Consider the following 25,486-nt stretch of genomic DNA (forward strand, 5'->3'; position numbering starts at 1 on the left):
TTTAAGACAAATAGGCACGTAGCATGAGACAGCATATCTGTGTGCAACTGATTGCTAACTGTTGTTTTAAGGGTCGCCAGTTGCACACAACTAACAGTGGCTTTCTGACACAACACATTCCATGTTAAGGTATAAATTGGTTTACATTTAAACCCCCAAGACTTGAGACATGAGAACTGGTTTGGTACCATTGTGTCTTTGGGTAACCTATGCAATTTACAGCATCTAACACAAGACAAAAACAAAATGAAGAAAAAAATGAGTTTTCAACCAACTGGCCTAAAAACAGACATATAAACCAATTAAATAACAGTCTTTGCTAAAAACATCTTTTTTCTTATTCGTATTGATCAATTGACAATCCCTACAAATAACTTCTTTGCAGTTGTGCAAAGAAGTTATTTGCTCTCAAAAAAGGTCACAGTAACACATGCTGCAGGCGGAGAAAGTATCCAGTCTAGCAGACTTGGGATCAGTTTCTTTCCCCACAGCGACGTTAATCAGCTGACAGGGTAAACCTGATCTCAGTCTGCACTGAGAGTAACTTTCTCCCCCACGGCGGACGTCAAGAGAGGGGATGACAAGGTGACCCATAACTGCGAGGTGGGGTAGTCACAACCGCAGGGGTGGGGGTCGGCGCTGCGCTCAGAGGAGGGAGATGACCGACCTGTTGAGAAGGTTATGAGGAAGGAGGGGGTACAGAGGAAGAGAGAGATTATCTTAACGTTTATTATCTATGTCTCCCACGCCCACACACACGCACACGCACACAAATCCACACACATCCATCAATCGATCAATTAACCAGTGTATGTATACTGTATATGCGTATAGTATAGATATATAATTTGCTATTCAAATATAATATAAAATATAATAATTAATATTAATTAATAATTATACTCCTGTGCAATTAAACTCTCCTAAACGCGCATCTCTTCTGTGATTTGCTGGAACAGTTTGTTATGTTTTTATGGGCTAGGTTTGCCCAGGTTGTTTTTGTTGCCATTTTTGGAGCCTGGGCTGTCCACAGAGGTCACATTTTTTTACAGTGTATTCAGGACACAGACATCTAGCGGTTGGTTAGGTGATGTTTGCAGTAACTGAGAAAAGGTTTTAGCCTAAAAAACGCATGGCATTGCTTAGAGCACCTTTAAAATAGGCAAGGATACATATCAACATTTGGGGTTGATCACATGAAACCCACTACTACACTACTACATCACAGTATATCCACTACAGCTAACTAAACTACAGCACTGCTGGTAAGTGTACGGGTAATGAAAGCATGACTCACTGGTAGATGGATCCAGTGAAATCATCCACAAAGCCACCTGTAAGAAAGACAGAGAGAGAGAGAGCAATTGATGAGGAAGAGGTCTCACATGTCTAGACGATGTCATTGCTATCCCTCTATTTTCTATATAAAAACATCAAAACATACATATGCATATATATTGTTGTCCTCGTACATTATTGATGAGCTGGTTTCTGATCCTAGATCATGCCCAGTTCAATCAATAGAATCAAATATTTCATCACTTCCCCTTTGATGAAATCCCTTTTCAAACATGATTCGATCTAGTAAATATGTTGCCTCCTTAAGCAAACAGGTAATGTTTCAACACCATTGAGTTTGTATTTTAATAAATGCTTTATTTGACTGTGGATTGCCTGTGGTGATAAATGTGTTATTGGTGCTGCAGACAGACAGAGTGTGAAGAGGGTGTGAAATGAGTAGCAAGTGAACCACTCGCCACAAAAAACACAAACTCTCAGACACCGTTGCCTACTAAACGGCTATGCGACGTCAACGTGACATCGTCTCTAACTGACAAGGAAAAGCGTACTGTACCTGGTGCACAGATAGTGTCACAGAACAGGGGACACATGTAGCAGAGAGTGCACATCTGGAGAGAGAGAGAGAGAGAGAGAGAGAGGGAGGGAGAGGGAGAGAGAGAGAGAGAGTTATAAAACAAAAATATTAATCTTCCAAAAAAGATCCGGATACCGGGGAAGTCAACCCATATTTAGATTAGGACCTAATGAAGTCGAACATGCACCAGATTACACCTACCTAGGCCTTAGAATAAATAATAAAGGATCATTCAACATGGCAGTGAATGAATTAAGAGACAAGGCACGCAGGGCTCTTCATGCCATAAGAAGACAAATTTCCTTCGAAATCCCAATCCAAATCTGGCTAAAACTGTTCTCATCAGTAATAGAACCAATTGCCCTTTATGGCAGTGAAGTGTGGGGCCCACTTGGAAATCAGGACCTAGATAAATGGGAAAAACACCCAGTTGAGATCCTGCATACTGAATTTTGTAAAGCCATTCTAAAAGTCCACCGGCACACAACTAATAACGCATGTAGGGCAGAACTAGGCCAATACCCTCTGCTGATAAAAATTCAGAAAAGGGCAAACAAGTTCATCAAACATGTAAGTCTGAGTGACCCAAACTCATTCCACTATAAAGCCCTGAAACACCAAGAGTTGAGCAAAGATAACTCCCCTACCAACCTGGTCTTCAGTCACCCTCCTCCAGAGACATCCAACACTTTAAAGGCCAAATACCAGGCCACATCCACACAAAATGTTTGGATTAACCAAACCCCCCAAAACCTAAAAGACATTTATGACGAATATTGGCAATCTAAAACACAATCCCAAAGTAAAATGCAATGCTATCTGACCCTAAACAGGAAATATACACTTGCACATTACCTAACAAAAATAAAAGAGACAAATTTGAGATGCACACTAACGAAATACAGACTCAGTGAACACCGTTTAGCCATAGAAACAGGAAGACACAAAAGACATGGCTTCAAAAAAAAGGCGGCGTCTATGCCAGCAGTGCAGAGATGATGTTGTTGAAACTGAATTACACTTTTTAACTGAATGCCCAAAATTTGAATCAATTCGCAATATACATACTTCCCAAAAATGAAAGAAAAAATCCCTAATTTCTATGACCTACCAAACCCGAATAAAATACTATACCTATTGGGAGAAGACACAGACAGCTGTATTACTGCTGCCCAATATGTCCTTGCCTGTCACCAGCTGAGAGACACTGAGTGATTTTTGTATTGCATGTACATGTGACACACACAGACACACACACACACACACGCACCCCTCTCTCACAGCCACAGCCACATACACTAACTCAACACAGTCCCCTCATGTTGTATATACTGTACCATACTTGAAGTTTCTACTCAGTCCACTTTAGATTTGTGCCCTGATGTATTGTATGTCTGTAAGTTTGTTGCCTATGTTGAGTCACTCAGAACTTGAACTCAATATGTTGTACTCAGACACAGACAAAAAAAAAAAATATATATATATATGTTCTTTACACTTTGTCCATGTACCCCTATCCCTTGTACCTGTATAATTGCTTAGATCCTGATACTGTACTTTTATGTAACAATTGCTTTGGCAATACAAGTGTCATATTTGTCATGCCAATAAAGCACCATTTGAATTTGAATTGAAATTTGAATTTGAGAGGGAGGGAGAGAGAGAGAGGGAGAGGGAGAGAGAGAGAGAGGGAGAGAGGGAGAGAGAGAGAGAGGGAGGGAGAGAGAGAGAGGGAGAGAGAGAGAGGGAGGGAGAGAGAGGGAGAGAGGGAGAGGGAGAGAGGGAGAGAGAGAGGGAGAGGGAGGGAGAGAGAGAGAGAGAGAGAGAGAGAGAGAGAGGGAGAGAGAGAGGGAGAGAGGGAGAGAGAGAGAGAGAGAGGGAGAGAGAGATCATGATGAACCCAACCATGTGTGCCAGGGTACATCATGTTCATGAAATCTAAGTGCAGTTGACATGTGTAAGATTATATTACAGACATACAGAGATGGTCTATATGTGCATGTGTGAGCATGTGTGTGTGTGTGTGTGTGTCATATGTAGCCTACATCACAGCTCTGGCAGTGATCCGACTCATCACCCTCCTCACAGGGGCAGTTGTCACAGTGGCCGCAAGTCTGTAGAAGTCAAGAAGGGGGAGGGGAGAGGGGATGGGGATGGGTAGTTAGAGAGAGTACATACATCTGAGATCATTTTCAGTCAAACTTGAAAACATCTAAGCAGGTGAAGATGTGGAGGCTTTTTGGGAAGACCTGGAAGACATGACTGTTCTAAAGCGGGCTTAAAATAGGGGGTGCACTTTGTCGGCGTGCTTGCAGCTATTGGCACAGAAAGTCAATGTTTGTCTGGCTGTGTTTTGCCTTTTCTCTGTGAGCGGGCATTAAAATTCAAAGCAGGCCTACATCTCACACCTCGAAGAGGCCTCATTTTACAACCTTTTGCTGGCTGAAAAATAAAGAGAAATAAATAATTAAAGCACTGCTGCTGCTCCACACTTAGAGACCAGCTTGTCATGTCTGTGTGTGTGTGTGTGTGTGTGTATGTGTGTTTTGGGAGGTGGGGGGGGGCAAGTTAACTAGCACGACATGGTATTACCATTTCTTCTCAGGTGCTGTGTATGCCATAAATACACATAACCTCAGTATTTTCTTTAGCAAAAAAAGACAATATGGTTGACATCTTGATGCGTGTCGCCGTACCTCACAGACTGAGCAGACGCTGCAGAGTGATCCAGAATGGTAATGTGACGGAACACTTTCTTCCTCTTCCTCTTCTTCCTCCTCCTCCTCCTCCTCGGCCTCTGTCAAAGATTAAAGGGGTCATGTGAAGCCTGAACTGAACTGTGTATAGCTCTATTTGAGACCCTTCTCGTGTTGAGAAGGGGAAATCTTTACATTTATACGTGTTTTCTCAGCAGACTGAGGTGTATGAACTTCTCACACTTGCTGCAAAAATGATGGTGTGACGACCACTGAACTGAGGAAGACACTTAGGAGAACTGCAGTCTATCTGAAAGTTGTACTTGTTTTACAAGCTGTCGTCAAACTCACTGAATACTTCACAGTGTGTCTCGTGTGGCAAAGAGAGATATTTTCAGCTTAATCATTACTAAAGGGCTGTCATCACTAGAGTATTTTTTTTCATTGATACTTCTGCTTTATCATCACATAAAAACATTGCTAGATGAAAAGCAATTAGTAAGACTCATTTAGAATACAGACTTAAAGCCTAAAAAAAGAATGGAAATAATCTAAGATGACTTCTGTGCCCCTGGGGAATGTGAAAAACTATCTGACTTATTTCTAACCGCAACCCGACTACCCTTATGGTCACCCGATCTCAGCAGCAGTGGCTAAGCGATTGTTGTTTTAGCTCAAAGTGGCAGGCAGCTAACTTGCCCACTGAGCTACTTTGCCTGGTTGTCCTTGATCTGCCAGAACCGCGGCTACATCCCAACACATAATTGGCTGGAAGGAAACCCGGCAGCTGTGCCAACTTGATTTTCCGCTTTTGTGATTGGCTCCTTTGTTTTTGAGTTGACTGTCTCTGGCTTACTGGCCACTCCAGGCCTGTTTTTTTTCTCACTGTCATGGCTTGGGGAGCTTTGCTGAGGGTGACACTCTTTTTAACCAGAAATAATGGTGCCAGAAATACAAGTCCACAGGAGCATCTTATGTAATAGATACGTACTGTAATATACAGTAATGTATACATTTCGGAGGCTGATGTTACTTTGGAGCATCGCTCAAGTGAAGGGGACTTAAAGAGTTTGGAATAGTTGGGATACCCATGGCTGTGCTGATATAGCAGCCTATTTTAGGGATGAGGTGTTTAGAAAAAATGCCCTGGAGAGTTACATGAACAGCTCTGAGAACAGACTGTCCACCACAGCAACGGAGTTACAAAATGATAGCAAAAGCAATAGCCTACAAATGTCTAAGAGTCTAAATTCACTGAATGAGTTTCGGTGAATAAGGGAGTTTAAAATCTGAATTAACTTGTGGAGCTCAATGAAGCTCAAGTTTGTGATGGTAAAGTTGCTTGATAAGTGCATTGCAACTCAACACTGCACAGTGCTCATGTTAGGGCTGCCAGATTTGCTTCCCTCTGTTTCCATAGCATCAACCAATCTCAATTAAAGTCTATCATTTCTCATCCCAGTTAAACTAAAGTCATCGCCCAGTTATTGCACATGCTAGCAGACAGACAGTAGATACGCTACCTGCAGCTTCTACTTCTGTTTCATTGGTAGCATCTTCCTCCTCCTCCTCCTCAGCATCCTCTGCCTCATCGTCATCGGAATGTTCTTCGTCCTCCTCCTCCTCAGCTGCAGCCTCCTCCTCCTCCTCACCAGCCTCCTCTTCTTCCTCAGCCGCATCAGCCTCTTCCTCCTCCTCCTCAGCATCATCTTCATCAGCAGCCTCATCAGTTTCGTCTTCATCAGCATCTTCGGCAGCCTCTTCCTCTTCTTCCTCCTCTCTGGCCTCCTCCTCTTCCTCATCATCACCCTCCTCGGCAGCTGCCTCTTCCTCCTCCTCTTCCTCAGCAGTTGCCTCTTCCTCGTCCTCTTCCTCAGCAGCCTCCTCTTCCTCCTCAGCAGCTGCCTCTTCCTCCTCTTCCTCCTCAGCAGCTGCCTCTTCCTCCTCCTCTTCCTCCTCAGCGGCTGCCTCTTCCTCCTCCTCCTCTTCCTCCTCAGCGGCTGCCTCTTCAGCTTCCTCCTCCTCTGCCTCTTCCTCCTCCTCCTCCTCTGCAGCAGCCTCCTCTTCCTCCTCCTCTACATCTTCCTCCTCAGCGGCCTCTTCTTCTTCTTCTTCATCATCATCACCATCTCCCGTGTCCTCTATCCCATCTCCATCATCATCTTCACCCGCCTCGGCCTCCTCTTCCTCCTCCTCTCCAGCGTCCACCTCCTCGGCCTCCTCTTCCAGGCCGGCCACCTCTTCCTCCTCAGCCTCTGCGGCCACGTCCTGCGTCCTCATGCCCACGCTCAGCAGAGCCACCAGCAACCCCAGCAGCCACAAACGCCTGGCAGCCATCTTAACAGGCAGCTCTGAAGAAGCCACTCAGAAATACTGACTGGAAGACCAGTCCAACTTACAAGCTCAACAGGAAGGTATCCACACCGGTGTGCACAAAAACCCAGCAGCACAGGGAAACTCCAAGTGTAATCCAAACACACTCACAGCTCCAAAAGGACAAAAGCTACTTCCAAAAGAACACGGTTCCCCAGACAGAAGAATCTTCCGGTTGATATCTTCTGTTCTTTCTGTTAGCCCCAATGGAGGGAGTCAGAGCAGTGGCCCAGAGAAAGAGATTGAGAGAGGGAAGGAGAGAGAGAGTGGCTGGCCCCGGTGTGTACTCCTAGGCACATTCGCACACACTGGCTCACTCACGCGCTGTCACACACAGAGGACGACGTGGAACAGTGGCGCATTGAGGGATGACTGACGGAGCCACATGGCTATGCAAGTATGGAGCGGCTTCTGCCCTTAAAAAAGAGTGAGGGAGAGAGAGAGGGGGAGAGTGGGAGATAGAGAGAGAGCAATGGGGGTCTGGGGTGGGAGTGAGTATGAGCAGGGACACCAGGCCTAACTCACGTGCTAACAAAACACACACACACACACACTCAGGGGCTGTGAGCAGCCAAGCGTTGACACTTCACTGAGTAAGGCCTGGCTAGCCTCTGACAGGTGGGCAAGCTGGCTATATAAAGTCCCTCTCAATGGCAAGCCCATTACAGCACATAATATGACCTTCAATTGATCTCTCCGTCGCTGAAACTTCTTCTCGAGCTCCTCCGTTCTCTGCACTCTCCTCTTCCCCCTTTCACCTCCTCCTTTCACCCTTTTTTTTTCCATCCCTCTTTTTTCCCCTAAAGGTCACTTCATCTAGCCATCATGGGTGAGCTGACCGACTCTTACCCTTTTGTCTCTGGTTACGAGCAAGAAGCTGCCCGCTTATTATCAACGGGCTGTATGACAGGAAAAAAATAGAAAGCGTGCATCAACATAGAGACTAACAGCTTATCTGCGATTCATTTTCAACGTCAGATGTGTGATCGATCGAATCATTGAGTTGAAACAAGACGTCTGTGGGATTGTTAACCTTTATTACAAATACTTTGATATGATCATGTCATAGAGGCCTTGAACATAATTGAGAACCACAAGTAAAAGGTGTCAAACAAACTGTAACTGCTGGATAGGAACAAATGGTATTGGAGAGGTAGTCTAAGCATGAGTAAGAGAGAGAGGGAGAGAGAGAATTAGATGACTCTTAACCTCAAAAGAAATGTGAGAAGCATTGACACGTTGCAGAACTATGTGTTCAGCCCTCGCCCCATCTCATGGGTCATTTCTGCTGAGCTGTTCCATACCTCTAAACGCCATCTTTTAAAATAAGACCCTGCATACCACACACTACCACTGATGCACAATATTAAAGACTAAAGAAAATATTAAATCTAGAATACTAGACACTAATGACACTAAACTTAAAACTGCTGAATGAACCAAGAAAGTGGTTAAGTGGGACAAGTTCTTAAGTAACACCGTATATATTACAGACTAATGGATAAGTAAAACTGTCAAGCGCTTATGTGGATACAGTCAGTGATGAAGCCCTAGAGTCAGCTTGTCCCTGCATAAGGAACAGAGGAGAGAACACCCTCACAATGTACAGTAGAATAAACAGCAGCGACAACCAAAAAACAGAAGGACTTCTAATAGATTGGCCACTTATCTTGTATGTACCCTGTAGCCTAAGTGGCAAAATTTTAGTGTAGACAAAGAAATCAATACAATTGCGATTACAGTACACTAGTACTGTTGTAACATTTGGTTATAAGCAAAAGTGCTATTGAGTTGTCCAATATTTATTAAAAATAGACTATAAACATAAATACAATTCCAGCATTATATTTGGTTTTCCTAGCACACACACTGTGTTTTGTAACTATATATTATTCTGTATATACTCTGTGCAAATAGTAGTGTAGCTTCTTTGCTAACATGCACAGCAGCTAACCTGCTAATGCCATGTCCATTTTCTCTCTCCTTCTGTGATTACATGTAAACACACAGAGTTAGCCTAGCGTTAACTGGCAGGCAACCGGATTACAGCTGTTCACCCAGCACAGGGCAGTTAGCTGAGTGGTTGCCCAGAGTCCCATGACCCAGTGTAAATCTGTCAGTGTGTTGTTCGAGCACCTCTTTTTCTGCAGCACTGTTTCTGTTTGGCATATATTGCAAAACCATAAAAACGATCAGTAAAAAATATTGCAAATTCATATGACACAGGTTTTTAAAAAAGTGCACAACAATGCAGAAGCATTTATGCCATTCATTCTGTTAAGACAAACCCACCACCACCACAACCCCCCCAGTCATATTTCTGAGTAAAGCAACCCTCCTTTAAACCAACTCACCCCCCCCCCGACAAACACACACACACACACACACACACACAGTCACTCACTCACACACACACACACACACACACACACACACACACACACACACACACACACACACACACACACACACACACACACACACACACACTCTCACACACACACACACACACACACACACACACACAGGTTTGCGTCCAATGAAGGGGGAGAAGCAGGTCGGGTCCCAGGGGAACACTTTGCACAGGGGAACATTGAGAACAAAGAACTGCAAAGTAAGCGCCGTTTCAAAAATGGAAATAGAAAACAATGAGGGGCCCTTTTTACGAAGACGTGAAAAGTTGTTAAAAAAAAATGTGTTGGTGAAAGGGGCAAGAAACACACTGCCCGCTTCTGACCCTGAGACAAAGTGTGTGTGTGTGTGTGTGTGTGTGTGTGTGTGTGTGTGTACACTCATGACTAAATAAAATGGATCAGCTTGATGCAAACGATGACTGCGTTTCTGAAAAAGAGAAAAGGGAACAAAAAGTCAAAAAAGGAACAAAAACGTCATGTGCTCAGAAATATTTGCTGAGAGCTCTTAAGAAGCCACTGATAGATGTGTAGTAGGATAACATGCATAAAGAGACTGGGGGATGTACCATTGAGAGTAGGTGGGGGACGAGCGGACTTCACCACATTGCTCTGTGTCAGACTCTCCATAACCCACTGCATGGCACTCGAGCAAAACTCCATCTGGGGGGAAACAGGGAACAGGGAGAGAGACAGAGAATGGAGAACGTGAGGACACGTGGACACAAATGGGCTAAGTGACCGCTTTAGAGGACCTGATGTTCCATAACTAGCAGCAGTGTTAATGGAACATACTTGTGACTCCAGAGCTCTCAGTCGGTGATCCACGTCCCTCATCTCAGCCATCTGTTTGATCATACCATCCACTCTGTAACACAGAGAGAGAGAGAGAGAGAGAGGGAGAGAGAGAAAGTAAGAAAGAAAGAAAGAAAGAAAGAAAGATGTTCATTATTAAACAAAAACTCAGGTCACAAGTGGCACTGCGATCCTATCAGGCATCTCTTCTTTGTATGAAGCTCATTCAGCACCTGCAGCTCAACTAGTACAGCAAGATCGTAACACCACAGAGGTCATAGGTTGAACTCCCATGGAGCACATACTCCAGAAAACATAGACATCCGCCCTGCCCCCCTCTCTCCTTCAATAAAGGGTTCACTTCGGACACACGGAAAGTCGTAAATCACCTAGACCTGTGCACTCAAGACGAATAAACAATGATGACATAACACTCCTGCAAGTGTTTTGTCCCACACAATAACAAGCACAGGTGAACAGTTTTGGAAATATGTTACCCACCATATCTTTGTTATTATGATAAACAAAGCGGGTTTGTTTCCATAACATCTGTAACTTACAGTAGAGATAAGCTGTTTCACATTAAGCTTCAGGTTGGGGGGAAAAATAACATATCTGTATATACAATTAATTTTTAAAAAGTGATGAATAAAAACAAATATTGAAACAATCTTCGGCTGCATGCATGTTTAAATGTCCAACCATCCTTCCTCCCCAACCACCATCTGCTGTTAAATCTGAATATTGCATTGAATAACACAGTTGAGAACAGAGCCCACAGCCAAATGTGTGCATATCTGTATGTAGAGAGCCTTAAACACACACAGTAAACAGAGAAACCCTATTATTGTATGAAAAATACAACAACAAACACTTGCTTAACCCTATTGCAGAGGCGTGTTGCGAGAATGTGATTTACTGATAAATCAATTTAACTTCATGGTGGAGCATGACGGCTTCATTCTCCAAGTAAAACAATGCTGTGGTGCTCTTCTAGAGGGTTTACCGTACTGTTAGAGTTAATGACTAAACCCCATTCTGGGAATACCCCTCTGGCATACTGTGGTGTGGAAGAGGGAAGAGGGGCAAAGCACTCCTCCTCAGAAATGTTGGCAGAGCACTCACTTGACAGACATCCTCTTGAGCCTCTCAGAGTCACTGGCCCTCTGCTTCTTGCTCTCGTCAGACAGGAAGTTCTCTTTCTGAATCCCCTCCCACGTCATCAGGCGGTTGGCCGCTTTCCCCTCTAGCACCTGGGCTGTAAGAGTGGGCAAATAAATATGTCAGAGTTGGATGGCAATTAACAAAGCAAAGGCTAGATACACGAAAAATATTCTTATACTTATGCCATGTAGTAAATTATAATTATGCCATTATGCCATAATTATAATTTACTGAATGACATTAATCACACATAATTGCTTTTTCAGAACAGTCTTGAGAGAAAAGCAATGAAGAATGAAGCTCTTATGTGTTAAAGACCATTCAAATTAGAGCCCGACCAATAAATCGGTGTGCCGATATTATCAGTTGATATTAGCTATTTGCCGATCTATTGCTATCGGCATTTTTTAAGTCAAGTAGGCCTGAAGGAAAGCGTTTTTACAAGCACCCCCCAGAAATTGGGGTGTGTCCTCATTTTGGTCAATTTGTCCCTACTTTCAGACACAACTTGTCCTCCTTTTCAGAGTCTGGTTGGTGATCACCCTATATCTGCTACTTTATAGTACACATGTAACCTCCACCTCCCCTTTTAAATACAATCTAGTCGCGGTTGCAGCGCGGTTCGAGCCGCACCTGAGACGCGGATATGGTGGAGGCCTTGTGGCCGCTGTAACCTGTTAACATGGGCGCCGAAAGGCAACGTGTTGCTCAATGGTGTTTAAGCCCCTACCGTCGAATTCAAGGCAGTGCTACGACCGTCGACTACTGTACAAGACACTTAGCCCTAACCCTTGCCTAACTCTAGTGCCTTCCATGCAGCGCTGCCTGGAAAATGACGTTGGGGGCTTAAAACTCCAAACATCCAATGTGTTCAAGCCGCCGGTCATATGAGAGTATGGGTACGATTTTGCAATTTTCCTTCCCAATCACACAAAGTATCAAACTGTTTAATGCTGTAAACAGTGTGTAAAAATCCATCATAAAGCATAAAGTAAATACCTTAAAAGTTATCGTGGCAGTGGTATTTACCACAGATAAGAACAAAGACCTGACATTATTATTCATAATAATTGTTTTATTGTATAACAGCCTTTCATTAGGACACCAGATAGTTAGGCCTATTTAAACACAATGTCCAACCTTGATTAAAACTTTTAAACATACTAAATATTACATCATAGCACATTTTTTACGTTGTGTTTGTTAAAAATGAATATTGGCTGATTTATCGACAATATTAAAATCGGTATCGGCCTTTAAAATCCCATCGGTTGGGCTCTAATTCAAATGTTATCAGCAAACATGAAGAGCAGCTGTCTGAACTCAATATGACAACCAAGCAGGCGCGTAGCAAGCATGGGGGATGTGGGTGTTATAACGTACACACTTTTGCTGGAACACGATTCTATCCCCCACACTTTTTGACAGATTAAAATGAAAGTAAAATATGGAAATAAACGCTCCCGTAAAGAGTTGGAACCGTATCTACCATAACGCACACACAGAGAGACACAAATATGTCTGTTGATTTGATTGAACGGTCATCCAGCCAATCACATCAAGTTAGCCAGTGAAGAACCAGAGCCGCTCTGATCAAATTCAAAGTGTGCGTCTTTCAAGGCTGTGCTGCTGCTTGGGTCTGCATTATAACGTCTGCAGTGAGCAGATTTCAGGTTTAATTGAAATGGTAATTGTTACCGCATTATGCTAATTTAGTAAACCAAAATTCACTGTCTGACTGACAGTTTTTGTCACAATGTAGAAATGTAGGGAGTCAAAGTGAAAGCGGGGGTGCGCGCACCAAGGCACTTGTTGTTTCTGCAAAAAGACCTTTGGCTACTGTTCTCAGAGCATTATGCTTTTTCTGTCTATGATCTGCAGCTTTTCTCAAACTATGGGCCTCCTCAACAATTAACACAGCCGCGAAATTAAGTTATGCCCGGTGCTTCACACGTCTGATCATTTGCAGCAAGATGGTATGGAACCGCGGACGGGAAAAAAAGCTAGGCTAAAAGTTTCCCCAATCAGAAATACTTATTCATTTGGCGTCATCAACTATATAGAAATAGCCCAGTCAGCACACATACGTCTCCAAGACATTTGGAAAAAATCAGAACAGCTTAATTACATCGCGTTCCATTTAGAACGTCTTATTTGATCTGATCACAAACGTCGGCGGCATTTCACTGTCAGTGTGTGTCGTCGTGCTACATCTATCGTAATATCTTAAATACGATCGCGTTCCATTTAGAACATCTTATTTTGATCTTAACGGCGGCATCAAGACACATTTGAGTTCTACATCTGAGAACTAAGATTTCCAGCATGTAGAACTCAAATAGAACGCGTATGAGCGCTCATGCAATGTGTGCGTCCCTGCAGCAAGTGAAACTGGAGGTAACGTGGGCTAGAAGCAATAATAGTTTAAACAACAACGTGGCTTTTTGTAACTATCAATGGAAAAAGCATAGAAACGGCTAATCATAATCTTTAAATTTACATTAAGCTGGCTATATGCAACACAATTTATTTATATTCCCTTTGCATATGTTTGGGTAGACTTCAAACGTTTTTGAATTTGAGCTTACAGTTCTGTCACTATTCTGTGTCATTTACATTTATTTAATAGATATTAGTGATACCTCGAAATTAGGCTGCTGTCTGTTAGGCAGTTTATTGTAGCCTGCTAACCCATATGCACAAAACATAATTTCTGAAATGATTTCTTGATTTATAACATGAGATATGTCTCCAGGTAGGGTAGTGTCAAATAGTGAAGTGATAGCAGGTAGATCATGTAGGCCTACATGTCACATGAGCCACACATATAAGGGGCACTGCTTCTTCTGTCCCTCCCAAACAGGGATGGATTACTGCACGGGCCTACCGGGCCCAGGCCCAGGGGCCCAAGGGGTCAGGGGGCCCTGAAGCCCAAACCTTTGCATGGAATCATTGCCTCAATATCAACAAATCAGGATGTAGGCTATGAATCTGATTGAATTTAGTATTGCCATCCCCAAAATGCACCAGAATACAGGATATCATATCAAACAAATTAAACGTTTTCTGGGGGAGGACCCCCAAACCCCCCCTCCCACATATACAACAATAAGTGGGGGGCCCTTAATACATCTGGGCCCGCCCATGCTCCCAAACTGCATTAAAATGGTGTGTTTAGCAATCAGAATTTCATTTTTTTTTCGGGGGAGAATCTCCCGGACACCAATATAGTCCGCACCCCTCTCAGAAAATACTTACAATGTCCCTGTAGGGAGTTATTTATAATTTGGCCAGATTGTTTCATTTTCCTATCCCACAACCCTCACACTTTTAAAAAGCTTGATACGCCTCTGCAACCAAGCTCTTATTTTTGGACCTAACAGACTCCCTGACTTTGGTTAAGATTAGCTATGCTAAACAACCCCACACTGAGTGTGTGAGTGTGTGAGTGTGTGTGTGTGTGTGTGTATTCAGTGACAGGCACTGCCAGAGTTGCACATTCTTCCATAACCTTCAAGTGACATCTATAAATAAAACTGCATCTCACCGAAGTGATGGATCTTGACGGAGGGGACCTTGCGGATGTTTCTCTTGACAAGGATGTGCAGGTGAGAGAGGAAGATGAAGGGGGGAGCAAGCGAGGGTTTGGAGTGGTACTCCACGATCAGGTTGTACCGCTGGAACTTCCAGTAGGTGTCACTGCGCTCCTGAACCTTTGAGAAAGTGGAGCTGGGTGCAGAGCAAGGGAACATATTTTTATGCACATGTATTTGTAGGCTGTGGCCTAATTCAATTACACAAACTACTTGCACCTCTCAAAAGGGCATCATAGACGAGGGTGTCCTTCAAGCCTTCTTCACATTTCAAATTCCTTGAGTTGAATAGTGTTCACAAAGTAGTCCCTTAACATTTCACAGTCTAAACAGTCCAATAAGTGACAGTAGAGAAATTACTAAGCTTGAGAAGGATGTATTTGAGCTACCTGAACATGGCAATCAGGAGGTTGATGAGCAGAATATTGGTGACCAGCAGGTAGACCACCAGCAGGATGACCACTAGCCAGTTAGGGTAGGTATCCCTGCAGGGCTCATCTCCCTGCTCTATCAAAGTCCTGTTATTAGTGCATTCCATGTCCCATGTCTTCCCAGCTAAACAGAGAGAGAGAGAGAGAGAGAGAAAGAGATAGATAGAGAAGTGAAATGTTATATTTACTCTGCATTTTGGCTAACGCTTTTATCCAAAGCGACTTATATGTGTCAGTCATCCCAGAGCAGCTCACGGTTAAGTGCCTTGCTCAAGGGCACAATGGTGGCAGTAGCCACTATTAACAGCACAGCCCTGTTAACAGAATGTTAAAGTTTCTCCATAATTTATAGTCTCCAGAATTAAAGTAAAGTAAAATGGTGTTTATTACTGTCTATTTCCTCCACGGGTATCTGTCCAAATATATGCAGATAGGGCCTGTAGAACACCCGACGAAATATCCTATCAGGACTGGGGTCATAGGAGTACAGAAGCGCCTGATTGGCCACCCCATATGCCATCAGCCACACCGCCAGGAAGAAGAGGAAGAAGAATATATCCTTCATCTGGTGGAGAAAAGTAAACATTCCACACGATAAATCAGTCAAATATAGCACATTAACATATACGTCTTGACATCATGTTTACTTTGTTCAGTAAGTTAAGGTAGAACTGCCTCCTACCATCTTGCCGACGATGATTATCTTGGGCCCGAGCTGCTTGTGAATGGCAAAGATGTGAATGAGTCTGATGGTGAACACCATGTAGTCCAGACACAGAGCACTACGGCCCAGCTCATATGTCCTCTGGAACATCCTAACACACACACACACACAAACACACACACACACACATTACAGGCAACAGTACAAATACAAATATGGTACACAAGTATGTACCTCTGCTAAAACAACACTGAGGCACAAAAAAAAAAAACAACACTAGAAACCTCACAAGAATCAACCAGGTAGGACACACTCCCTGCAGGCCAGTACTAATATGTCAAGATTTCTGAACTTCACTTTGGGCAGTAGTCTATTCAATGAGTGACAACGCCCTCTGCTGGTCTAAAGACAGAATGTCACGTGCCAAGGAATCATTAACCCAGTCAATGGTTGTCATACCTGCAGATAACGCCAACGATGAAGAGAGTTACAGCAACAAGGTCACAATTATTCCATACATCCTGTGAATATAACCGTAGCCTCTGGCGAAGGGTCATACTACCAACAAAAAATGTCTGCAAGAGAGAGGGAGAAGAAAGAGAGATGATGGGAGAACAAGTTTAAACTAAGATTGACTAAGCCTATAATTGAGCATGAAATTGTTAATTCAATGCTTTTGTTGTATTTTTCTCTCTCATTTATTATTATTGAAGTATGTGAGCATGTTTGTTTTGAAACAGACATGGCATAGTTTGGAAATGGCATTTTCTAAGCATGACTGGAATACAGTTTTTGGTGTGGGTACCTCTCGAATCTCCTCGCAGATGATGGTGAACACCCAGAAGTACAACAAATATTCAGCTATTGCTGGGCCACGCGGGGGTGGCGGCTTGAAGTCCACCAATAAGACGTAAGCATAGAGGAACAGGAAGAGAAAGTACATCAGGACGTTGCCTTGGAACGCCGTCACCGGTGCGTACCAGAATTGGCGCCAGCGTGAGAACACGAAAGGATGCTTTTTTGGATGTGGTGAACCTGTTTGCCAGAGAGAAACACAGACACACAGACAGTTTGACAGACAAATCAGCAAATCACTATTAACTCAACAGTATAACCGAATTATTACATTTGAATCAATGCATTTCCGAGCATTAACATCATGACACAGATTCATCAAAGTATTTAGCAATGTACCGAATGCATTTCAATGTTTCAATGTGTTCCATAAAAACTTAAGACAAAGAAAAACACTGATAAAGACAGACACAGAGAGAGAGAGAGACAACAAGATGCAAAAGACGTGAGAGGGTGGCAGTGATAAATGTGTTCCCAATGGACACTGGGCACAATACTGCAATACTGGAGAACTAAAGACAGTCATAGACTGGAAATGTAACAATGGAGGTGCAGAAGAACATGGTGAGTGAGGAGAGGGTGGTGACTAGTGAAAATGAATAGGGCACATAAAGGGGCTGCCAAAAAGGAATACGAAGTGATGAGAGAGAAAGAGGTAGAGGAGGCAGATGAGGAGAACAAGGAGGTTGTGGAGGAGAAGAGAGAGATGGACTGGAGGAGGGTGGCACAGACCTTTTGTGGTTGTCCTTATATGGCCATCAGCTTCGGCCTCTTCTGCTTCACTGTCACGTGACCGAGTGTGTTTATGAGAGAAACGGAGAGAAGGGAGGTGAGATCGAGAGAGGGAGAGGGAGGACAAGAGAGAAAAAAGGGACAGAAAGTGAATCACAAGACGAGAAAGAAAATGCACAAGTGCTTCAATGAATATATGCATGGAACGAATACCATCCATATGCATATGAATACCAACCAAAGTACATTGAACAGCAATAGGGGCCACAAACACATGAACATACTCAGGACTTAGGTGTTTGATGTCGGAGAAGGAGAAGACAGTCTCTCCGTAGAGGTGGTGGTGGTCTCCTGCCCGTGTGCCTCCTTCTCCTGCCTCGGTATTGGCCTCTTCAGGCTCCTCCAGTTCTCTACCACAGAGAGAAAAGAGCAGAGTAAACACAATAACATAACAGCAATGAGGGGGCCAATCAGCTCAGCAGGGCAGAGCTGGCAACGAAAATTGATGTCAAGTGCATATATATATATATATTTTTTTTTTTTTTTTTTTTTTTTTTTTTTTTTTTTTTAAAGCAAACACATCCTTATTAGCTAAAGCACATTTTTACTTTGGCATCCCCTTGTGGTCAGAATGTGCTTCCTCAAAATAGGATCTAGAGTGCACGTATCGGGATATTCAGTTCAGACAAAATCAATATCAACTAAATATTTAAACTGTTGTTACTGTTTGTAGCTTTGTAATACATATTTTGGTAATTATCAGTTCTCAAGATAGAACTTCCAAGAATGAATATAGTGGATCATCGATCATCCAACCATCTTCCTCCATTTGAGATTAGCAAGAGAGAGACTGGGGAGCAGGGGGAGTCTAGTTAGGCGCTCCACACACCTGAAGGAGATGAGGTCGGTGTAGCAGAGGGGAGGGATGAAGAAGGTGAGGATGAGTTTCCACACCTCCGTGCTTCTGTCCATGTCTCCCCACCAGATCTGAGACAGCAGAGACTGCCAGGGGAACACAGAAATGCATTTCAGGAGGTGGTGGGAAAGAGACTCAGTGAGGATTTTGAAAATTGCATCAAAAATAAAACGGCTAGCTAAAAAGACTAGCTGTTGTAAGCTTAACATAAAATTTCACCCGAAAGTAGTGTATGTAAACTTTACTCTACATTTTCAAAATGTTGTATTAAATTTAATTTTAAAGTGTCTAGTGGCCTCATATTGACAGACGGCCCAGACAACATGTCTGCCAGCTGACCTGCACTCCGTCGTGGCTGAAGAAGACGCGCGCGTCGGCCGCCATGGCCATCTGTAGACAGGTGGCCGCGCCCCACACTGGAGACTTCCTGATGAGCAGTGTGAATGAGCGACTCTCACTACTCTCATAGCACTTACTGAACACACCTGCACAGACACAGACAGAGAGGGATACAGAGGGAGTGAGTGAGTAAAATTGTAAGTGAGTGAGTAAGTTAAAGAGTGAGTGGATTAGTGAGTTAAAGGGGAAATTCAGTGTTAAATGGGCTTTAGATATGTTAAAGTATGACCATAAGCTATAGTCATGGACAAGTCATGACCCTATCCAGACTCGAAGCATTCCAAAATTAGCCAGTTTTTACAGATTCTTCTATAGCGCTGTTTGCGGTAGCAACCGGGCATGTACAAGGCTATCTACAAGGCTAACAAGAGCTCCACACTTCGTTGACAGTGTAATTAGGTTCTTAACATTTAAAATGAGGCATTGGCAACATTTTATGTGTGCTGAAAGTTTATTTAGAAGACAGTTCATACACACAATACCTGGAGTAACTTTTTCGCTTGTTTTCCGGGCGATGCCATTTTTAATATTAGACTCGATAAGTCAATCGACAAATGCAAATCTTGTGTTGTGAAGGTAAGGAGGACTGTGCGAGTGAGCATTCAAAAAAGGGGGGGGGGGGGTGTGAGTGAGTGAGTGAGTTAAAGAGTGAGTGAGGGAGTGAGTGAATGAGTGAGTTCAAGAGTTAATGAGTGAGTGAGTTAAAAAGTGAGTGAGTTAAAAAAAGTGAGTGATTGAGTTAAAGAGTGAGTGAGTGAGTGAGTACCTGAGTGAGTGAGTTATATTCACTTAATCTGACTGAGACAGACACAGAGATGGAGAGATGGTGTAAGTGAGAGGGGGAGTGAGAGACAGAAAGCCAGAGAAAGCAAAAGATAGAAGGAAAAACTATACCAATCCACACCCACGCATGGTCAAGGTGCCGTGCCTTAATATTCATTTTACCCTATTCCATCTTATGGACTAAAGTGATGGACATGTTCTCTTTTCTCCACTATACTTAGCTTGTCTCTCATACCATATGCCAGGTTCTCAAACATCTGTGCCAGCTCCTTCGTGGAGTTTTTAGTCTCAGTCTCCATCTCCAGCTTGGACAGCTCTCTCAGCAGCTTACAGCCACTCAGGGCACTGAGCACTGACTCTCCAGCCTGACAGAGGAGAGAGAGAGAGAGAGAGGGCAGAGAGAAAGAGAAAGAAAGAATGAAAGAAAGAAAAAGAAAAAGAGGGAGGGGGAACAGAGAGAGAAAGATACATGGTCTTTTGTTTTCTCTCTGACATTAGCATACATAAAACGGAGTTATGTAACTACTGAACCCTTACTCTGTGAACCCTTACAGAAGACTGTGGGCCTGACATTAAAATGCTAAACATTTCCACTTTAACTCTTACTGGCACCAGTGGGCCTCTGACTATAAAGCGGACATCCCTGACCCGGAAGTGACCCGGAAGTGCTTTACCATCTCCCAGAAATAGATGGCCATCTCTTTGCGGTTCTGAAGCACGGCCCAGATGAAGAGTGAGGCCCAGGGGTAGAAACAGCGCTTCTGTCGGTACACACATGGACCCTGCAGGAACTTACACACTTTCTAGAACACAAAATGAGAGAATGGCCTACATAGTCAAAGTACAGAACAAAGAAATAAATACACACAACTCCACAGTAATTTCCTGTATATTAGCCACGTTGTGTATAAGCTGCAGGGCAGTGTTTTATGCTTTAAGTTAAAAGAAACAAAACCATACCATATTAACTACCCGTGTGTTAACCTCATAGTTGAAGAAATTTAGCAAAATCAATGTATAAGCCGTGGCTAATAGTTGGGAAATTACAGTAAAACAAATCTCAAACTCCCAAAATCCATTCAAAATTGTATTTATTATTTAATTAATGACGTTGTATGATACATGGTAGCATAATCTAGTCTACTACACTCTACAACCCAGGTTGCGCTGTAGGCCTACCACATATTTCTGACAGATAGCTAATTATTGCTTTGTCTTACTGAAAGCTGCCTTCAAGTTCACAAATACGGCACCACAGAAGCTGCTGCTTCGCAATGTTGAATGGTGACACGCACACAACTTGCAAAAAGTTTAACTTAGAATGCACTCGCTACCGCAACATTTTGAACAGCAGATTTTTTAGATACAGGAAATATTTAGTCTTTTAGTTTTAGCTCTTAAAAAATCCCAATAATACACCCAATTGGATAATCAAAATTCTGTATAATCCAAATGAAAACATATTTTTGTTCCACATTTAAATTCATGTAGCTATTTATTACCTCTGACCTCTGAACTTATAAGTTAATCATTTTATTCTTTTTGTGTGTGTATGCGGGTAGGAGTTCGGGTAGGTGGCCTTTAAGGAGAAAAAGGTTGGGAAACACTGATCTAAAGCCAAGAAGACCGTCTCAGAGGCAGCTGTTGTAGGAGGCAGCCTGATTCCACTCACCCTGTTCATGACAGGGTAAAGCACACCGCAACATGCGTCTCCACGGCTCAAGGAAGAGGATTCCTATTTCCTAATAGGAGAATCTCAAATAGGAGAATAAAGTAATCCTTGCTCTTAATCACTTTTAGTAACTGTAGTGTGATTACTGAATTTAGAACAGTAGCGGCCGTGGCCTACTGGTTAGTGCTTCGGACTTGTAACCGGAGGGTTGCTGGTTCGAACCTAGACCAGTGGGAACGGCTGAAGTGCCCTTGAGCAAGGCACCTAACCCCTCACTGCTCCCCGAGCGCCGCTGTTGTAGCAGGCAGCTCACTGCGTCGGGGTTAGTGTGTGCTTCACCTCACTGTGTGTTCACTGTGTGCTGAGTGTGTTTCACTAATTCACGGATTGGGATAAATGCAGACCAAATTTCCCTCACAGGTTCAAAAGAGTATATATACATCCTTATATATACTTACGTATACGCGTTACACTACTACTTACTGATAAATGTAATGTGATTACAGTAACACGTTACTTTGTAACATTACACCCAACTGTACTGTACCATATATCAGGATTTTACACTAATGAACTCCGTCAAAGTATAAGACAGAACACCTGTCTTATACACCTGTACTGTAATGTATTGAACTGCTGAATGTAAGATACTGTTGATAATGTATGTAAGAATGGGCATAAGCAAATTATATTGTTCTCCGTCATTAGGCATAATGTGCAGTGTGGACATAGTCATTCTAATTAGAGGGATATTCAAAACTATTTTTACGGTTTACTGTCATAGTCAGAGTTGGAAGTGTAGACTGAAGGGTCTTTAGGCTATTGATGTATGTATAAGTAGGCAAAAGTAAACTTGAGCATCATCCTGTGTGTGGTGGCTTTACCTTAAAAGCTCTTCTCTTAGAGGTCATGATGTCAAGCGATAAGGGACTATAGTAAAAATGCTGACACACATCCCCTAACAAACTCTCCAGGACACAAGACACCTGCAAGGAAACCCAAGGAGTAAGGTCAGTTCCACTTCCAACTCATTTCCTGTTAGACATAAAAATAAGTGTAAACACATTTTCTGCGTCCTAAGCATCCAGTAAGTTTACTTTATACATGTCACAAGACAACCCTCCCCCATTGGCTTCTCCTGTGGGGTGAGAGGTTACTGTGTTTCTCTGAATGATGACTAAGTTCATGGAACAGGAGGCGAAAAAGAAGTGCCCCACTGCACAGCATCATATTCTCAATAACATAGACATGAGTGTAGTCTAGAGACATTACAATACAAACTAGAATTCCATTTCCAAGGAACTGCAAGAGTGGGCTTGATCAGGTGCAGTTTGCCAAAAGGATTGCAACAGTAAAAATAAAATAAAAATCGGGCACACGGATCAAAAGTTGTCTGCATTAACGCAACATCCATTAAGCCAAAACGCATACATAAAGCAGTTGCTATGCTGGTTGCTAGGGTAATCATGCCGGTTGCTATAGTGGTTGGTATGGTCACATTATAGTGGTGGTTGCTAGGTTGTTGCTAAGGTAATTAACCTTAGTCCTTTTATGCAAGTCCCTCCACTCGGCGGCCATGTAGCAACGCTTTTTGGGCACTGGTTGCTAGGGCGTAGCTAGGGTATGTATGGTAGTTGCTATGCAAAATAATGTGGTTGCTATAGTGGTTGCTAGGGTAATCATGTTGGTTGCTATGGTGGTTGCTAGATTGACATAATAGTGGTGGTTGCTAGAGTGTTGCTATGGTACATATGGTGTTTGCTATGCTAAATAATGTGGTTGCTATGATGGTTGCTAGGGTAATCATATTGGTTGCTAGGTTGACATTATAGTGGTGGTTGCTAGGTTGTTGTAATTAAGATGGTTGCTAGGGTCTTGCTAGGGTACTTAGGATAGATGCTAGGGCATTGCTAGGGTACATATTGTGGTTGCTATGGTGGTTGCAAGGGTTAAAGCTAACCATGTATACAGTTCATGTAAAGCCAATCCAGGTCATGAACTTGCTTGATCAAGCCCACTAACATCCTCAACAGAAGACAGTAAAAACTCAACAGGTTCTCCTCCTATGTGGCATAGTTTGCGGAATGGTTTGATAAAGCATATTGTGCTGAGTTTTTACCCATAACAACAGTTTTGTATAATGACATTTGTCATCAACTGTAGCAACTTTTTGGTACATCATTCTCTAGATCAGGGGTTCTCAAACTTGTGTGGGCCGGGGACCCCTCATGGAGTGGAAAATTCTCCAAGGAACCCTCATAATCACAACACATGAAACTTAAGTTAATCATGTAGCTGTATAGGCTTTTTTCTGTTAGATGCTTATATTATATGTGTTTTAAAAACATAGAGTGCTAATACCACAATAGTCATGTTAGCAAACTTTGACTATGTAGGATTTTTTTTTAAAAGGATTGTTGTTTCTTTGTCAAATGTATGCCTATTGTGTTGAACACATAGTGTTTGCTTCACATAACTTTCATTTTGTTGGCGGTTAATTAATAGTAAAGTGTTTTGACGTATTGATGTAACATATCAGCAGATGCAAATACTGATACTGTAGCATTTTTCGCCATACAGTATAAGACAATTTTATATTTTGTAGCCCCCTGACAACCCCCTGACAATGTGCTGCGGACCCCTGGGGGCCCCCGGACCCCACTTTGAGAACCAATACTCTAGATCATCTCAAAATATATTTTGTGCATTGCAGTAAGAATAGATGAATCCAGTGTAGATCTTTAAGGATCAGTAATAAGGTAATTGTGTGCTGTATACTACCCACAATCAACATAGTTCTAAACAGACATAGGCCAAATATGTCCTAGGATTTAACAACCTCTATGGAGCTGTCTACCATTTCAATAACACAGCTCACCTCATACAGGCTGAGCTCTTTGGCTGGACGAATCATATACGTCTCCTTCGGGGACACTGACTGCGGGTCTGAGAGGGAGTTTAAGGAGCCGGGGCCAGCAGCGCTGGTTCGCAGGGCGAGGTGGCGCTGGAGGAGGGTGTAGACGACCGAGCTGTCGGAGACAGAGCGGTACAGGCTCTCCAGGCGCCCATTGGTCAGGTAGTCCAGGATGTTCAAGCCGTTTTCAATGAAAAGGCGCACAAACTCCGGCTTGTCATTGACTAGTGCGTCAGTCATGGAGTCTTCAAGATCAGCACACTGAATAACAAACAATAGATACAGCATGTCTCAGTCTCCCAGAGTAGTTCCAATGGACTACATAGGGCTATAACAATGCAACCTTGGGTACCCTAAAAGGCAATAATAACTAAGTTATTATTATTATTATTACTACATTAAAAAACAATGATTTTGTATGGTACTTATCACAATGCCTTTAGCCATATGTACTTTGAGCTATACATTTGTTACATTTGTGCACTAGATGGGCTCCTCCTTGCCACATTTTTCTTTGTCATCTGTTTCCCATGATGCTTCTAACCTTCCATTGGATATCCCCATTGAACAGCTCACTCCTGGCGATGTCCACCCTGTTCCAGGTCACAGCAAGTTTCAGCTCGTCAGTGTATGGGCTTGAGTCTGCCGATGTACAGCGTTTGCTTGCTGAAAAAAACACACACACACACACACACACACACACACACACACACACACACACACACACACACACACACACACACACACACACACACACACTAAACTACTTGGGTAACTATTTAGAATGTAACATACCACTACATCACTTCCTTTCTCCATATGCCAGCCTATCATATTTCATAAGAATGACCATATGCATTCATTATAACTCGAAGTGAACTGTATAGTCTTGTAATTATCCTTTTTCATAACGTAGCTTGGCAAGCATGCAATTCTGCACACCATACTCAGTTAACCACAGCAGTTTGCGCTACCTTTGACAAGAGCTCGAAGTAACACAGTGTCAAAGTCATCCGGTCCCTCCTGTTCTCTATTGTAGATGGAGATCAGGTCTCTGTTCTGGTAGATACTTAACGTCTGGAAAGAAAACAGGAAACAGGTGGTTTTGAACTAACGATTGTTGTACCAAGATGCCGTATACTGTAAGGCCTTCAAATTTACAGCCGAGTTATTAGTCTATATAGTCTCCTTGGGTCAGTTTTACTATCAATA

General features: G+C 42.9%; 1 protein-coding gene across 1 annotated transcript in view; it reads right to left on the bottom strand.

The window, feature by feature from the left end:
• Nucleotides 1–9,409: 9,409 nt before the first annotated feature.
• Nucleotides 9,410–25,486, bottom strand: part of LOC125287839 (transient receptor potential cation channel subfamily M member 4-like) — a 28,087-nt gene continuing 12,010 nt past the window's right edge. Inside the window, exons 9-28 of the mRNA XM_048233887.1 lie at nt 25,249–25,351; nt 24,819–24,940; nt 24,239–24,535; nt 22,245–22,346; nt 20,363–20,491; nt 19,924–20,053; nt 18,846–18,991; nt 18,480–18,592; nt 17,875–18,000; nt 17,591–17,640; nt 16,809–17,038; nt 16,463–16,578; nt 16,022–16,154; nt 15,730–15,904; nt 15,298–15,463; nt 14,863–15,044; nt 11,277–11,409; nt 10,152–10,224; nt 9,926–10,019; nt 9,410–9,786 (exon numbers count right to left, since the gene is read on the bottom strand). Of these exons, the coding sequence (XP_048089844.1) occupies nt 9,758–9,786; nt 9,926–10,019; nt 10,152–10,224; nt 11,277–11,409; nt 14,863–15,044; nt 15,298–15,463; nt 15,730–15,904; nt 16,022–16,154; nt 16,463–16,578; nt 16,809–17,038; nt 17,591–17,640; nt 17,875–18,000; nt 18,480–18,592; nt 18,846–18,991; nt 19,924–20,053; nt 20,363–20,491; nt 22,245–22,346; nt 24,239–24,535; nt 24,819–24,940; nt 25,249–25,351 (2,649 nt within the window). The 3' untranslated portion in view covers nt 9,410–9,757. The remainder of the gene's footprint in view (nt 9,787–9,925; nt 10,020–10,151; nt 10,225–11,276; nt 11,410–14,862; nt 15,045–15,297; nt 15,464–15,729; nt 15,905–16,021; nt 16,155–16,462; nt 16,579–16,808; nt 17,039–17,590; nt 17,641–17,874; nt 18,001–18,479; nt 18,593–18,845; nt 18,992–19,923; nt 20,054–20,362; nt 20,492–22,244; nt 22,347–24,238; nt 24,536–24,818; nt 24,941–25,248; nt 25,352–25,486) is intronic.

Source organism: Alosa alosa, chromosome 22 (assembly GCF_017589495.1).
Source record: "Alosa alosa isolate M-15738 ecotype Scorff River chromosome 22, AALO_Geno_1.1, whole genome shotgun sequence".
Lineage (NCBI taxonomy): Eukaryota > Metazoa > Chordata > Actinopteri > Clupeiformes > Clupeidae > Alosa > Alosa alosa.